This window comes from Phycodurus eques, chromosome 5 (genome assembly GCF_024500275.1).
Source record: "Phycodurus eques isolate BA_2022a chromosome 5, UOR_Pequ_1.1, whole genome shotgun sequence".
In the NCBI taxonomy this organism is placed as follows: domain Eukaryota; kingdom Metazoa; phylum Chordata; class Actinopteri; order Syngnathiformes; family Syngnathidae; genus Phycodurus; species Phycodurus eques.
Window position 1 is genome coordinate 1,210,665 of NC_084529.1, and position 15,002 is coordinate 1,225,666.

Below are 15,002 nucleotides of genomic sequence, written 5' to 3' on the forward strand. Positions count from 1 at the left end.
ACCAGGTGAAAGGTGGCGAGTGTTTGAATGCGCTCAGGGCTCATTTGAACGAGACGCCAGGCAAGATTTTGACGGCGGCTGAGAATGAACAGAGGGAGGCGACAACATCCAAAGTGGACCGTGATCTGCGACGGGCAAAGACATCGCCTGTCTGTCGAAGGTCAACGTGTTTTCTGCCAATATCGCGCCACGACGCGAACGCACGAGACTTAACAGGGTTTCTCGTCATGACGCCGCACAAGTCGAACGAGTTTAAAACCTCCTCGGACCACGGCGGTCTCCCGGCCCGTGAAGACGAGCTCTCGAGGCGCCGTCGCTGGAGCGGCCCTACGCGGCCTCGTCCGTGCCACGGCTGCTTCTCTGCTCTGGCGTGCGACGCCCGGAGCCGCAGACGCAGACGCCGCACGCGCTGTCGTCTCGGCTGTGCGAACGAACGGGAGCTGGGCTTTTTCTTGTTGTCTTTGTTTGTTTGTTTCATGCGCTCAAAGGATAAAAAGCCAGGCGACGCCGCAGCGCCCATACGCGCGCATTCACGTACTGAAATAGAAGCCTCTGTCTTCGCAGACGAACTGCAGCGCGTCCACCAGCTCCCCCCCGCACAGAGTCTCCGCCGAGGTCATCTCCACCGCGTAGAGGGCGAGAGCCAGTGCGAAGAGCAACGAACGGCCGGATGAAGACATCTTCTTGATCTGCGAACACACAAACGGCCGAGGTCAACTCGCAGACAAATCATTTCATTCGCGACGATCCTGCTGTGACTGACTTTTTTCTTTTGGTTTGGGTTTTTTTGTTCTTCATTTCTTACGTCGAAATGAAAATCACTTTGAAATCCCCTCTGTCGCAACTCGGCACAGAGGAGCGAGGGGAGCTTATCGAGGAGGAAAACCACTAGACGAGTGCGATTTTACCTCTTGCACAACATTGCAGACTCTGCGAGTGCGGCTGTTCGATAGTTAACTACCAGAAAAGCTCGACTCAGCATGTCCCCCCCCTCGCTCTCTCTTTATTGAGCAGTGACCCTCGCCTACCGCCCCCTATCTGCCGGCAAATAAGACCCGCACCATCCCCGAGAGGACCGCGTGCAGTCCAAACCTCCCCCGCTCACGCACATGAAAACACAACACGACTTCAAACACTTGATATTGTTATTTATTCCGCTAAATGTCTCCATTTACGGATGCACTTGCATCATAACGGCCCCCGTGACGAGTCGATATTCTTTGAAAAGTCCAATCTGGAGGTGACCCCACACCGCACGCGCACCCGAATGTCCCCTTCACGTTCATCCTTTATCTTTATCTTTCGCATTCAATGTCCCCCGACGCTGATATTGACTCCGCATGACATGCACTCTATGCACCTTGAACTTTTGCATGTCAATTGTAAGTTAAGTCGCACACCTATATACACACACATATATATATTGGGGGGTTAATTCTTTTTTTTTTTTTTTTTTTTTATTGGCCTTTATGCAAACGGTCTATCAGAAACACCAACAAGTGCACAAGTAATAGTGACTTCTTTGTTGCTGACCTTTCTTCTGCTCTTCTCCGTTTTCCTGCAGGTGTGGCAAAATGAGTTGTGTCCGGGTCTCGATCGCGGGGTCTCCATGACAGTCGGCAGTAGTCACAAAAAAAAAAAAAAAAAGAGAGAAAAATGAAAACTGAAAGAATATGAAGGTTGCTCTGATTTGGTGGTCGGGTGCTTGCAGGTGAGTTAGTTTCCCCAGTTGGTTAGTTAGATGATGTGTGAGAGGCTGTCCCAGAGACCGAGGCGACAGACCAAACTTCTGAGGGAGAAGTGTTATATACCAAAACACGCCCACTTTACACCCAGACTCCACCCCTCGCTCCTCCCCCTCCTCCTCATGGCGCGGTTCAAAGAAAGAAAGAAAACATGGAGGAGATGTCTTACACAAAAAGTGCTTGGAGAAAGAACCACGAGGAAAAAGAGAGGAACCTCGAAGGAGAATCCCAACTTATGATAATGTGGCACGGGCGTCAAATGGAAGACATTTCTGCACATCGCTGCTCCCAGTCGGTGTTAAAGCAGTGCGTGTGCTTGACGAGGTCAACTTTTTGTTCCCTGACCGAGGGGTCAAATGTCAATGAGCGCTGATACGCCGCCAGGAGGAGAGCGATGCCGGCGGCGCCTCTTTGGTGACCGAGCGATGCACCGACAAAGTCACGGTGAGCGAGCCGGGGAGGGGGTCAGTTAAGGGCCCCCCCCCGCCCGCCCGAGCCCTCCTGGGAGCGAGCACGGGCGAGGCAAGAAAAACAAAGCTTTGGTTGTGTTTGAGCAACTCCACTGGGGCGAACATCACTCACGGCTTAGGTAAGCGTGCCGAGCAGGTGAGGTTATTATCCTCACGACCCCCCCCCCAACTTCCGGCCCCACTTGTTTGTCAACCGTTCCCTCTGGAGTACCACGGATCCCAATTCCGACATATATATATACACACACACGCACGCACGCACAACACCCTGTACAAACACACACTCTCATGGTTATTTACCGCCACCAATAAATGCCACTTTCATTGCTTCTGCTTTTTTCCCCATTGAGAACACATGAATGACATCAGGATCGTTCAACAAAAGGCCGCTCTGTTCCCGGAGGTCCGTTGCACTTCAAATATTGGTTGACATCACCCTCCTGTGGCTCAACAACATAACGCAAGTAGGTGGCCACAGGTCGCAACACTGCGGTCGACTCCAGAGCGATAGGACTTAATGCAGCACACCATTACAATTGATTTGAAAAGAAACAAAAGAACAACAACCTTTAAGGGTTTACGACTGGGAATACTGCTTAGCTTGTCTGGATACAGAGATTTTATTGTACCTTCTGCTAGTTAGGGAAAGCGTTGCATTGTCCTGAATGCAACCGCCATGCCGGTGCAAACTGCAGGCCGGTCCCAAGCCCGGCGAAATGCGGAGGGTTTGCGTCAGGAAGGGCATCCGGCTTCCGACTTTGCCGAACAAATACGAGCGTTCATCCGAAGGATTCCGCGGCCCGGGTCGACTGCCTTGAGGAAGTGCACAGAAGGTCAGAAGGAGCGACATTGTGTCTTTGTGGCAGGAACAGGATGAGCGGTATAGAAAACGCATGGACTGACATTTCGAGTTGCTTTTGCAACTGCACTGTCTTCTATGTTTTGGTTGAACGTCAGCAGAAAGGGTCGCGCTTTCCTTCCCCCTCCCAATTGCTCTTGTTCATTCAGTCACATCGTCAATAAGCACCAACGAACCGGTTTGCTTGTGGCAAAAAGAGATCCTTGATTTTCTCATCCCATCTTTCGGAAACAACACAAACAAACACGTTGGTTTCATCTGTCCCAATAACCGGACACCAGAATATGGGACGTCGTTTTTTCTCTTGTTTTGGAAATTCTGGCAAAGTATACTCTGTCTTTGCTGTTCTTGAATATGCGCCCGGTGGTTTGCAAGCAAATTCTGTATTTTGATTCAAGGCTTGTTTAGATTCTGACAGTGATACTCGTAGAAAAATAGGTTTAATACGGTACCTCGGTCGTGATTTCTGGTTTCTACATTTTATTGAGAGCTCTTTCTATTGTGCCCCTGTCATGTAACTGAATGAAGTAATCCAAAGACATTTAAACAACAGCGACAATAACAACACATCAGAACGATAGGTCGCGCTTGACACCGCTGCAAAGTATAACCCAAGTCATGTGTTTCGTTCGTACAGTGGCATGCATAAGCCATCACACGGGAGGGTAAAATAAGGTCATGTGGGGAAAAAGACGGAACGATGAGGCAGAAGGTTGACCGTTGACGAGCAGGTGTCGCCTCACGGTCAAGAGGTCGCAGGTTCAAACCTGCGCCGAGGCCCTCCTGTGCGGAGTTTGCCCGTCGGCCCCTGCGCTGCCGTGGGTCGTCGTCCGCCGCTCCGCCTCCCTCCCACATTCCAGAAAGCAAGAATTGAATTATTTGCTTGCGCTCGTATGCGAATGGTTGACCGCGCTTCTCGCCCGCAGTCAGAAGGTCCAGCTTACCCCGATGTGGAAAATGGACGGATGCGAATGGAATTAGGCCCAAAAATAGGAATTGATTTTTTCATATCATTGATGGCATCTTAATATTTTCCATTTTTAATCAAGAACACATCATCTGACAGGTGGATTCATTTTCTTGATCATGCATTGACACTGCGACACATACATAGAAAGAAAATACACGGTGAGCTTTACGCAATAACAGACAAAATACTTAATTCACAAACAACATTTGTCACACAGCAGACAGATGATACAATTTGGTACGGTTTTAATATGTACAGTCTCAACGTACCCGATTAGATATGTATGTTTATGCTGTTGATTTTAAAATAATCAAACCATTCTCTTCTCTTACGTACATAGATTTGATTTTGGTTTGCATTTCCTTTTATTTTTAATCAGACAGGCTTTTTCTTCTTCTTCTTCTTCTTCTTTTAAACAGCCTGTATGTATGTATGTATGTATGGCCACACCCGCCTCTCCACCCAGAACGGCAATGCACATCTTTGGAAACATCATCTTAAATATCGACATTGAGGTTTCAATGGTTGCAGTCTTTTTAGCCAGCGACAAGGAGATGACAATTCATTCGAAACTGCCTCAAAGCCGAGGCACAACACGAGATGCCCCGGCGCACTTCAAGTGTTGCAGAGCACGGCAGAGACGAGAGAGGAAGCGAACAACGGCGAGGTGGCGTGCGAGGACAACCAGTTAAATAGGCAATGTTCAAGACAAAACACTGAGAGCATCTGTCAGCATCTTCAGTTCATCCTTCACTCCTTCCAGGCCTCCTCGGATCTTCAAGGGGTTGTCCAGGACCTCGACGCTACTGGTGTATGGATCAAACATCACGGAGAAGGGGCGGCGGATGCCAGCGACGTATGCCCTGGTCAAAGTTCAAGACCAAGCGAGCATGAAAACACTCTGAACGTTCGGTTCATTGAAGACTCTCAATTGGCCATCGAAGGCCTGCCTCAAGTCAGCTGGTCTAAGCGCCAGTTCGCCCTTGACCCCGAACAAGACACGTGCTGGGAAACGGATCGGTGGAGGACCAATGTTGCCAATGGCCTTAGAGCACAGTACGCAGGTGTACAGAAAATGAAACGTGCGCAAATATTCTCCTAGGTAATGATAGTCGTCGCACTTTTGTTGCTGATAAACATTCCCCTTGCTGCTCTTTTCACGTGGCGTGTGACTAAATACTGTCAAAACACTCACCAAAGCTACTTGTTTTGCAGCGCGGCATTTGATGTGTTTGCCAAATAAAACGGCGGTATTTTGCTATGGTAAGAGGCTCTCCATTAGTAACAGCTGTCTTCTGGCTGACCTGTAAAGCCTTGTGGCCTCCGGGGTTGGCTGGCTTTTTTCTGACCTTGTCCTTACGTAACCTTTCTAACTCCTCTCTGCCTGTCTCTTCTTCCTTTCTTCGAAGGTGTATTTGCAAACGGTAAGACTGCAGTACCTGAATTTCTCCTTTGCATCTGAAAAACTCTCCGAAATGAAGTAGACGGGCTGGTACGTCTGGTCTTGGTAGGGCTGCGCCGCCGCAGCTTCCGGATCAAACTCCCTTATCTCCGGTTCATCGGACAGAGAATGCTGCACGGCGAGGAAATGAATACGGCTGCGTATTTTCGATTGCTGCGTCATCTTTAATCAAGTCAAGATAAAAACACAGAGGAGGGTGCAACCTACCACAAGTTCTCCATAAGAAGAAAGTAGCCCTGCACCGTAGGCCCTCACCTCACCGTTTTGTTTGCACAAGCCATACTCCACAGTGAACCAGTAGAGCTGTCAGACACAAACGGTGCAACAGATCGGAGTCACGCTTGTTTAACTACTACATCCGGTTTTACGCATGCGCTGTCGCTCTTACTGTGGATAGTTTCTCAATATCTTCATCTGAAGCACCCAGTGATGCCAGGCCAAGATTCTGCAGAAAATAATGAAACGATGTGTCGATGCAGAGATTTCATTCGCGCGTGTTTATTGGCGCTCTGATGAGATTGAAAACGAGCACATGAAACATTTTGCCTTTTTAAAGCTCCCATATTTTGGCCATAGACTGACTCTCTTAACATGGTTCTTAGTATGAAAGTGGTGTTGTCATACGAGTGTCCAGAAAAGGCCCCTTTGACAACCGTTTCTGTTCGACCCAGTTTCGTATCGGCTTTGTGTGCTTAAGACCGCCCCCTTTTCCTCTGACCGTCGTCTCCGTGTAAAAGAGCCACTCGTGCGAGCACACTCGTTTGTGATGTTTACAGCACTGGCTCGGGAGTGGAGAGGTATAGGCGGAGATCTTCACGAGTGACGTAGATAAGCTCGAGAAATTCCAACGACCTGATTTCAGGCCTCTCTCTGCACAAAAGCCAAAATACAGAATCCCTTATGATGCAATGCACTCAAACGCCATTACAAACTGCACCCTGCAAAAATAAACGGATTTTAAAACGTTGCCTGAAAATTCTACCATAAGTGGACATTATCTCGGTCGAGGCCTATCTTAAGGCATATCTTATCGTATTTGGATCATCTTGTTGAGTCATGATCTTAAACAGGGTCGATCACGATGCCTCACCTGGGAAAACTGTGCAAACGTGCGGTCCGCCAGCATCGGGACATGGCCTAAAAGCTCGTGGACGCAGTCCCTGAACGGAAAGAGGAACAGGCTTTGATCATTAAGACCAAGAAGAGTGGATTTGTTTTCTTTTTCTTTCTTTCTTTTTTTTTTTTTTTTTACATGCATTAAAGCATGACATATATTAAGATACTGTGATGTACATTGGTTCAAGAATAAAATCAGACATGCACATATTTTGAGCATATTCAAAATGGCATTTTTCTCCTACATCGTGCTGGCAAATTCACAGCCCTACAGGGCCCCCTCCAACTTCCCTGGAATCGCTCTATTACCATGCCAGAATCGGATACAAAACGGTTCGGCAGCTGAAACTGTCGACGAGCTGTCCTGACTGACTACCATTTGACTTTTTCCAAAACTATTGTGAAGTCTGTGCTAGCTGATTTGCAGCAAATAATTAATGGTTCACCTCAGCTAGGTGAGTTTCCTAACCCCTCTGAAAGTTGCTGCCATAGAGCCACTTCCAAAAAAAAAAAAAAGAGAACACCGGACGCTTCCGGGTTAGCAAACTATAGACCCACCTCAAATCACCAAGATTGTTGAGAAAGTAGTTTTTAATCAACTCAGCAATTACTCAAACTCAAATTGACCCAGGTTTTGGAACTTATCCCAGGAAAGAATCGGCTCTTATCAAAGTTCTAAATGATACACAATAAGGTTGAACACTGACTAGGGGAAAATGTCACTTCTTGTCTTGTTGGATCTCAGTGCGGCTTCTGATGCAGTAGATCATGACATGCTGCTGAACAGGTTCGGAAACCTCGGTGTGCCGATAGATTCTTTCAGTAGTCATATCAAATCAATGACTAAAACTGCCTTCTACCATCTGCAGAACACATCCAGAGTGAAGGCGTCCATGTCCCAAGCAGACCAGGAGAAGCTCAGCCATGCTTTTATCTCAAGTAGACTTGACTATTGTAACGGTCTTCTGACTTGACTCCCGCAAACGAGCATTAAGCAGCAGCAACTCATTCAAAATGGTGCAGCTCGGGTTCCGACCGGAACAAAGAGGTCAGAACATATTACTCCAATTGCAAAGTCTCTACACTGGCTCCCTGGCGACATTAGAATAGACTTTAAAGTTCTGCTACTGGTCTATGAATCATGAAATGGATTAGGTACTGAATACGCAGTATGAAACAAATACTAGGGGAACACACACCCAGAAGGGCTCCGAGCTCTCCAGACTCATGTCCAGAGTCCAGAGCAAACATGGTGAAGCAGCTTTGAGCTGCTACGCTGCTCACAAATGGAATAAGTTGCCAACAGAAGCGAAGTCGCCGCCAAGTGTGAATGTTTTTAAATCCGGAAACACTCACGGCTCTGGGGAATGCATCGGAGCGGAGCCGTGTCGGATGTACTGGGTGCACTGAAACACCCGGAATGCCAAACTGGCCAGGAAATCTCGAGCTGAGAGGAGACCTGCCACTGGACGCAACAGGAAGCCAGTGCGTTCTGTGTGTTTTAGGAGATAGGTGTGCTCATCGCATACTGTCTCACCGCTGCAATGTGTCTTGAAATGATCATGCTCACCTCGAAGGAAGCGAGACACATCTTCCAGCTGAGGAATGTTGCTCGGACCGTACCCGCAATGCCTTTCAAGGAGACGGAATGACTCGAGGTACTCAGTGCAGGCATGGGTGGAGTACAAGTCCCTCAGTGTTGTGTAGACTTCCGTCCTGCAGGAAATGAAGAGTCGTGTGATTTCTTCATACTGTTATGACCAAATATGGTCTCTATTCTTTGATTATATTACCCCATAGTTTCTGTGCGATTTGTATTACTTCAATAGTAATTGCAGTTCTTGTGCGACTTTTTCTAATGTACCTGGTAGCTTAATTGTTTTTTCCTCCCTTCTTAGTGGCTCTGGGTCGCGTGTTGCCACTTTACTTCTTTTGGAATCATCGTTTTGGAACCCATGCCAAGTTCAAACATAATACAGCACTTCTCAACTCGAAACACGTTGCACGAAATTGGCTTGAAGTGAGCAGATAATGAACTCCATGTCTGAGGGATCTGCTCAAATTACAGGCTGCCGACTCTAATGGACTGCTTGGATAGTGTCGTTCATCTGTAAATAATAGATCTAAAATAGCCACGAAAGACACATCACACAGTCCACAGTCACAGTAACGCCCTCTGAGTGGAAACAACAGAACAACAGGAACGTCTGAAGAACATTTACGGCTGACCCTCTTGTGACTCTCATGCATTTTACAGTGTCTAAGAGTTCGAAGAAGGATCTACAACAACCCTCACCAAGTGCCAATCTCCTCGTCTGTATATTCCACCGTGGGAATCGGCTCTCCGCTGTGGACGGACAAACGTATACTTCAATCAGCAGCGACATTTTTTGACAAATATATTTTACGGTTGTCCGGACAGTATACAGAGGAGACATCTCTTACTGTCTGTATCCGAAGGCAATGTCTCCAATCATTTTCCTCCTCTGTCTGTAGACTGGGTCTGTGAAGCCCTATTGAAATCAAATTCATCCTAAACGCTGATCTCATTTTCTTGGCCAATGGCATTAAGAACAGTTGTTTCCCCGTATTTGTCAGACGAGGTCTCGACTTACAGGATGATCGTGATCAAAGTCAGGATCAAATTTGGTGACCAGATGGTGACATTTATCCAAGTCTGCTATTTTCTTCGGAAACCAGTGAACTGGAAGAAAAGGTCAGAATCAGTCAAGTTAAATATCGCTATATTATCTGAACACGGACAACGAAGCAATGTGAATGGAGAGCAAACGAGGGACAACGCTGTGGTTCTGGCTTGAAAGGACTTGACGGTTGAAGGCGGCATAATTGTTGCGGGCAGCGCGTAATGTATGTGGCATGACTCTCGGAAAGGGAAGCGAGTCAGCGATTCACTCTAGAAGAAGCGTTGTCGGGACCATTGCCGGTAAGCCTTATGCGAGGGCGCCGTCGCGGGGGTGAAAAGGGAGGACAAATGTAAGGGCCCGTGAGTGGCAGGGGCCCAAATTCATCCAATTTTCAATTTGCGGCATTGAAGGGGCGGGACCAAATTCCCTCAAGACCATTGCTCTATGCACGAACCATTTATCTGCGGTCGATATATATAAAAAGTCGACACGCCCCTGTTGAAAGAGACCAAAATGAATCACCATTAATGTGACCTCTAACTTGTACAACACAATTGATTTGATCATCTTTTCGAGAGAGGGAGTCAGACTAAATGACTGAAATAATGTGGTTGCGTTGCACAAGTGCGCCCTTACTCATAACTCGAATGTGGACGTGGACGTGTTCGCATTCAATCTCAAACTAACTGGGGGTCGGCGCAGATTAACATCAAATTCATTTCAGATGTTATAGTAGAGCTTTTTGTTTTCTTGCTTCCTAGCAGACGTCTGAAGGTTTTGCGCTAACACTGACTGCTATTTCCAACTGTTCATCATTCGTGCCACTCTGTCTCGGGCCCCAGATCAATCTGAAGAAAAGCAGCAACAGAACAATATGTTCCCGCCGCCGCCGCGCTTCAATGTCAGTATGGCGTTCCTGACCTTTTTCCAAAAGGAACGCTTGGCACAAACACAACAACTGCGACTGGGGCCTTCAGCAAGGTGGAAGGAATTGTGAGCAGTTTGAAATAGAAGTAAGTTAGCAAACAACCTTTAGGCTTCTCCGAGAAAGGAAGAAAAAAAGTCACGGACAGCCTCCTAGAACATCTGGAATGCATTTGGTGGTAATCAAATCATCTTTAAATGGCGGCATGTTTGTGCTGACACCCGTGAATACGAGTTTGAATGCGATCGGTTATTGAACACGCCCACATACTCGTTATGGGAGGGACCGCACACTTGTGGACTTTTCCATTCTGTACAACTTTTCGTGACATATCTCTTTATTTTCTTTGTTTATTTGGATTTTATTCTACTAATCTGCAGTGTGACGCTTGATCCTGTACCGCTGTAGAACCTCCAACGTTTCTTCATGCGTCCGACGTGTTCTCCGTCAACGCAGCGTCTGTTGTCGTCCTAGAGCGGCTCCAACTTCCGGAGACAAATTCCTTGTGTGTTGTTCGGGCACACTTGGCAAATAAAGACGATTCTGATGCTTCTGATTGAACAGTTCGATAAGGGACATACGTACAATATCCAAAGACATACGGAATCAATGCAAGTGTCCGACGGTCAACTGTCTGTTCGACAACGAAAAGGCTGAAGAACGGTGACAAATGACGACTCTTGGAAAACATCAAGTTCACTCGATTGGATGACTTGAAATAAAGTTCTGTTAAAAGCAGCGGGCGACCGTGACATTTGCGCTTTTGCCAGTGACATCGTTTCGGAGTCTGGATTTGAATTTGAAATGCAAGAACCTTACGCCTTGAGAATACAAGATGGAAAAAGTGTAACAAAAAAGCATTTCGACGAAATATATTGTCATAGAGAGCTCTGCAACATTCGACCATTTCAAGGAAAATAAGTGGACTTGCAAATCAAGGATGGACCTGGTTTTAACAGCGCGTTTCCAGAAAAGAAAAAAAAAGGACATGAGCACTTTTTCTTCGCATCCGAGACTTTTTGGCGAGTGGAATTTTTGGATTATTATTATTTTACAATTTTTGCAGTGCCGCGTATTCCGGAAATGCTTTCGTATGCGTGCGCTTAAAAGAAACGTACATTTGACTTCCTCGGTGGTCTTGACGTCTTCTGCATTTCTTCGGATGGAGCTGATGAGAGTAGCGACGTCCGCCAGGTGCACCTCGCAGCGGACAAAATACTCCAGGCTGTGCAGGCTGTCCTTCGGCTTGCGGCACGGCCGCGTTTCCAGATGATGGATCTTGGCTTCAAACGTCTGAAACACACGCAGGCGACGCTCTCCCAATCACAAGTCGTTGGGCGAGGAGGGGAAAGACACTTTGTTTGTTTTTTGCAACTACCTCAAACACTTTAAGGGTCCTCGACAGCGCAGGCGTCTTGTTGGCGGCCAACGTGAAAAAGAGGTTGACGAGGGCTCTGCCGCCGTCCTCTTCGAACACGATCCGCTCGCCGGCCTCCGCAGCCTCGGCCGCGGCGGCGGCCGCCTCGCGTTCCTTGCGCGCGTCGTCGATCAAGCTCTGCCGTCTTCCCGGGAAGCGTTGCGACTGCGCCGGAACAAAAAGCACGCGCAAACATCTCCGAATGGGTCAAAAGTCTGCTTTGTTTCTTTCTTTCTTTTTTTTTTTTTTTTTTTTTTTAATTGTGGTTTTGTTTTTGCAACTTAAGGATAGATGGCAGTCATGCAGCATATTTAAACATTGGGAGCATTTTTTTTTTTTTTTTCTCAAAACAACGACACTAACAACAACTAAAAGAGTAGAACATAATGCATCAAAAAATGTGTTCGTCGTGTATGATTACGTGTTTTTTTTTTTTTTTTACGCTTCTGGTGCATAACGGTCACCATAATCCTACTTTGGGCGTCCTTACGCCAGTATCTCAAAACGTTCCAAGAGTTTCCGTTCCCTACCGTGATGGAGTCCGACCTCTCGAGCTCGGATGCTGCTCTGCGGATGCTCTTCGAGGACGACGTGGAGCTGCTGGAATGTGGCATCTCGTCAGAGTTTCTCTTGTCTTCTTTTTTCTCTCTCTCTTTTTCCTTTCTCCCCCCCCCCCCCAGCACCCACAGGTACAAGCGAGTAAATGTGCGTGCGAGTGCGCCTTCCACCGCGTTTTGTTTCCCACCCCAGACGGAAGCGTCCTTCTTTTTATACGCTCGTTTGTTGGCAGTTTCTGACGTCAAACTAAGGTCAGTTCTATTGTTATCAATCAACATTTTCTCTGTGCAGTTCCTAAATCTTGCACGTGTTTGTTGATTAAACCAAAATGGAAACAGAAACATACATGGACAGTACGGACACCGATTTCAGTAACAATGCAGACACTGGCATCGTTTAGATTATTCCGTGCACAAATATGACGAACAAATACTGTATAGTCTTTACTTCGGGCCTAAATGTCAGATCGGGGTAAGGGGGAAGTGAACCGTGCAAAATGGAGTGACTTTATCAGGTCAATTCAATCCGAGCAGCTCCTGAAAATTAGATTTCATTGTGGAGGGCGGATAAAACACACTCATAGCCCCCCTGTCGAGGTCTGCCTCTGCCTTAGCTCGGTAACCAGCGCGTCGCGTGGATTTGCAGCCTATCGCTTTTGGCCGCTTAACGTGACTGGGAAGTGATGTACCTTGCCCATAGGCGAGCAGAGGTAAAAAGAGGATCTGCGACCTCGCGAGGGCGCAGGGGAGGCAAGTGTGACTCAGCCTCAGGTGCTTTTTTTTTGGGGGGGGGGGGGGGGGGGGGGGGGGTTTTTTTTTGTCCGACCTGAGCCGAGCGGCTCCAAATGCACGAGAGCGCTGCCGTTCCCTCGGGCGTACGACAACTCTGCCCCCTTGTTCATTGTGTCATATTGTGAGAGATGAATATAAAGCTCCTGAACTCAGCTGATTTCACAACAATTGTACATTTGCAGTATTTCAATACTTCTTTCTATCTGATCAACATACCAAAGACTCTGACAAATTTTGTTGTGTTATTTACGGAAAACCTATATATATATATATATATATATTTAAAAAACAAACAACAAAAAAAGCCCTTGAAGGCCATTGTTGAAATAGTAACAGAACAAATGAGTGTCGTCAGAATATGAACATTTCAATGCTTCTTTAAATCTCCAGAAGATAGTTAACTTTTATACGAGTAAAGTTTTAGGGTGAACAATTGAATTGAATTACATACTGAGGAGATATTCGGCGTTTCTTTTTTCATTATCGTGACCTTTTGTTGAAAGTGCTTTTGATTTTTGTTTTTTTGAAAGACGAAGCAACGTGGAGCTTGACATTTAGTTGCAGTTAGGCACAATTATTCCCGTCGTATCTGCTGCTTTCAAGTGTGTGTGTGTGTGTGTGAGTATTGCATGCTTGTGTAAATCCGGAGCAAACGTGTAGATTGAATTAACGGTCAATAAATGCACAAGCACAACAACGATGGGGCAAAGAGTCCATGGTCAGCCCAGTTCAAGCAGGTTTTGCTTGTCTGAGGAGAGGTGGCGGAGCTAAGGGCTTGAAGAAAACGAAAGCCCCCCCCCCCCCCCATCAATGTTTCTCTCCGCAATTTTGATCCTCTTGGATGTCCCTTTGTCACGTTTGCGCGCCAAATCATTTGCCTGAAATGTCCTTTTTTTGCCGAGCTATTTGAGTCGGTCTTTTCCGCTTGCCATTCGACACGGTCGGACTTCTCTTTGCGACGTGAACGGCGGACGAGCGTTCGCTCTGATTGGATCGCTCATCTTCCCGGACTTGCGTCCTTCGCGGTGGTTTGATCATCGGGTTGTTTATACAGACTGTTACGTCATAAATTATGCGTACAGTTAACATATACTTTACGCACTGGCGTTTTACGGCCGGACAGCAGCCGAGACTCGGGAAACGCCGCGTTGCCTTTCGGCTGCCAAACGGGAAGCGGGCAGGTACTCGAATCTTAATTGCCAAAACGACGTCACGCTGTCAGCGATTTCAAATCCACCTTTTGCAAGCCTTACGCTGTTTATCGGCCTCTGCGTTCAGTCGACAAACCGCATGGACGCAGAACGTAAACCATGGCACAGACTCATTACATTGACCACTAGAAACTATTCTGATGGAGAGGGACCTTTCAGATGATCTCCTCTTTGCCCTGTTTATTGAGACTGCAGACTGAAGTATTACGGCGGCTCGAAACACAAAGAAAACCTTTCAAATGGTCTCGATTTTCCGTTTGCGTGACCCTGAATGCCAACCCAAACTCGAGAAGCATTCAGTTGAGTGAAGCTCCGCCAAAGCTGAACTGGGAAACCAAAGTCAGAAACAATATCGTGTGCCATGCGGTGGATCCTTTCAAGTAGAATGGCCCTGGAGGTGTACAATTTTCACAAAGCGTCTGGGTTTGACTATCTTGTACACGAGTGAGGGAAGAATGGAGCGGGAGATGGAAAGGAGGGCCGGCGCAGCGTCTGCGGCGATGCGGCTCCCGCATCGATCTGTCACGGCGAAGCTCTCAATTTACCCGTCGATCTATGTCCCTACCCTCATTTATGGCCGTGAGCTGCGCGGATACAAGCGAGCGACGGAAATGAGTTTCCTCCGCAGCGTGTCCGGGCTCCCCCTTACAGACGGGGCGAGAAGCTCGGTCAGCCAGGAGGGACTCGGATTCAGCCGCCGCTCCTCCGCATCGAAGAGCCAGAGGAGGTGGCTCGGGCGCTTGGTTAGGATACCTCCTGGACGCCTCCCCGTCGAGGTGTTCTGGGATGAGGCTCCGGGGATGACCCGGGACACGCCGGAGAGACCGTGCCTC

General features: G+C 47.5%; 2 protein-coding genes across 5 annotated transcripts in view; both read right to left on the bottom strand.

Annotated features, from left to right (window-relative positions):
• igf2b (insulin-like growth factor 2b) overlaps nt 1-1,676 on the bottom strand; it is a 53,758-nt gene extending 52,082 nt beyond the window's left edge. The window contains exons 1-2 of one of the 3 annotated variants that reach the window (XR_009768548.1): nt 1,534-1,675; nt 539-689 (exon numbers count right to left, since the gene is read on the bottom strand). Coding sequence is in view for 2 of the 3 variants with exons in the window: in XM_061676648.1 (XP_061532632.1) it covers nt 539-689; nt 1,534-1,611 (229 nt within the window). In the remaining variant the exon portion in view is untranslated. Of the gene's footprint in view, nt 1-538; nt 690-1,533 lie in introns of all 3 variants that reach the window. The other 2 variants (XM_061676648.1, XM_061676647.1) reach the window with 2 other exon arrangements.
• A 2,439-nt stretch (nt 1,677-4,115) lies between these two features.
• th (tyrosine hydroxylase) lies at nt 4,116-12,556 on the bottom strand. Of its 2 annotated transcripts, none has more exons than XM_061677112.1 (13): nt 12,068-12,556; nt 11,571-11,774; nt 11,311-11,485; nt 9,238-9,326; nt 9,068-9,135; nt 8,919-8,969; nt 8,193-8,338; nt 7,979-8,114; nt 6,597-6,666; nt 5,895-5,951; nt 5,714-5,809; nt 5,484-5,617; nt 4,116-4,907 (listed from the first exon to the last, which is right to left on the bottom strand). In XM_061677112.1, the coding sequence occupies exons 1-13, from the start codon at nt 12,509-12,511 to the stop codon at nt 4,748-4,750; spliced, it is 1,830 nt and encodes a 609-aa protein (XP_061533096.1). In that variant the 5' UTR covers nt 12,512-12,556; the 3' UTR covers nt 4,116-4,747. The 2 variants fall into 2 exon arrangements, with proteins under 2 accessions (XP_061533096.1, XP_061533095.1); XM_061677111.1 differs by having other exon boundaries at nt 12,140-12,554.
• Nucleotides 12,557-15,002: the final 2,446 nt, after the last annotated feature.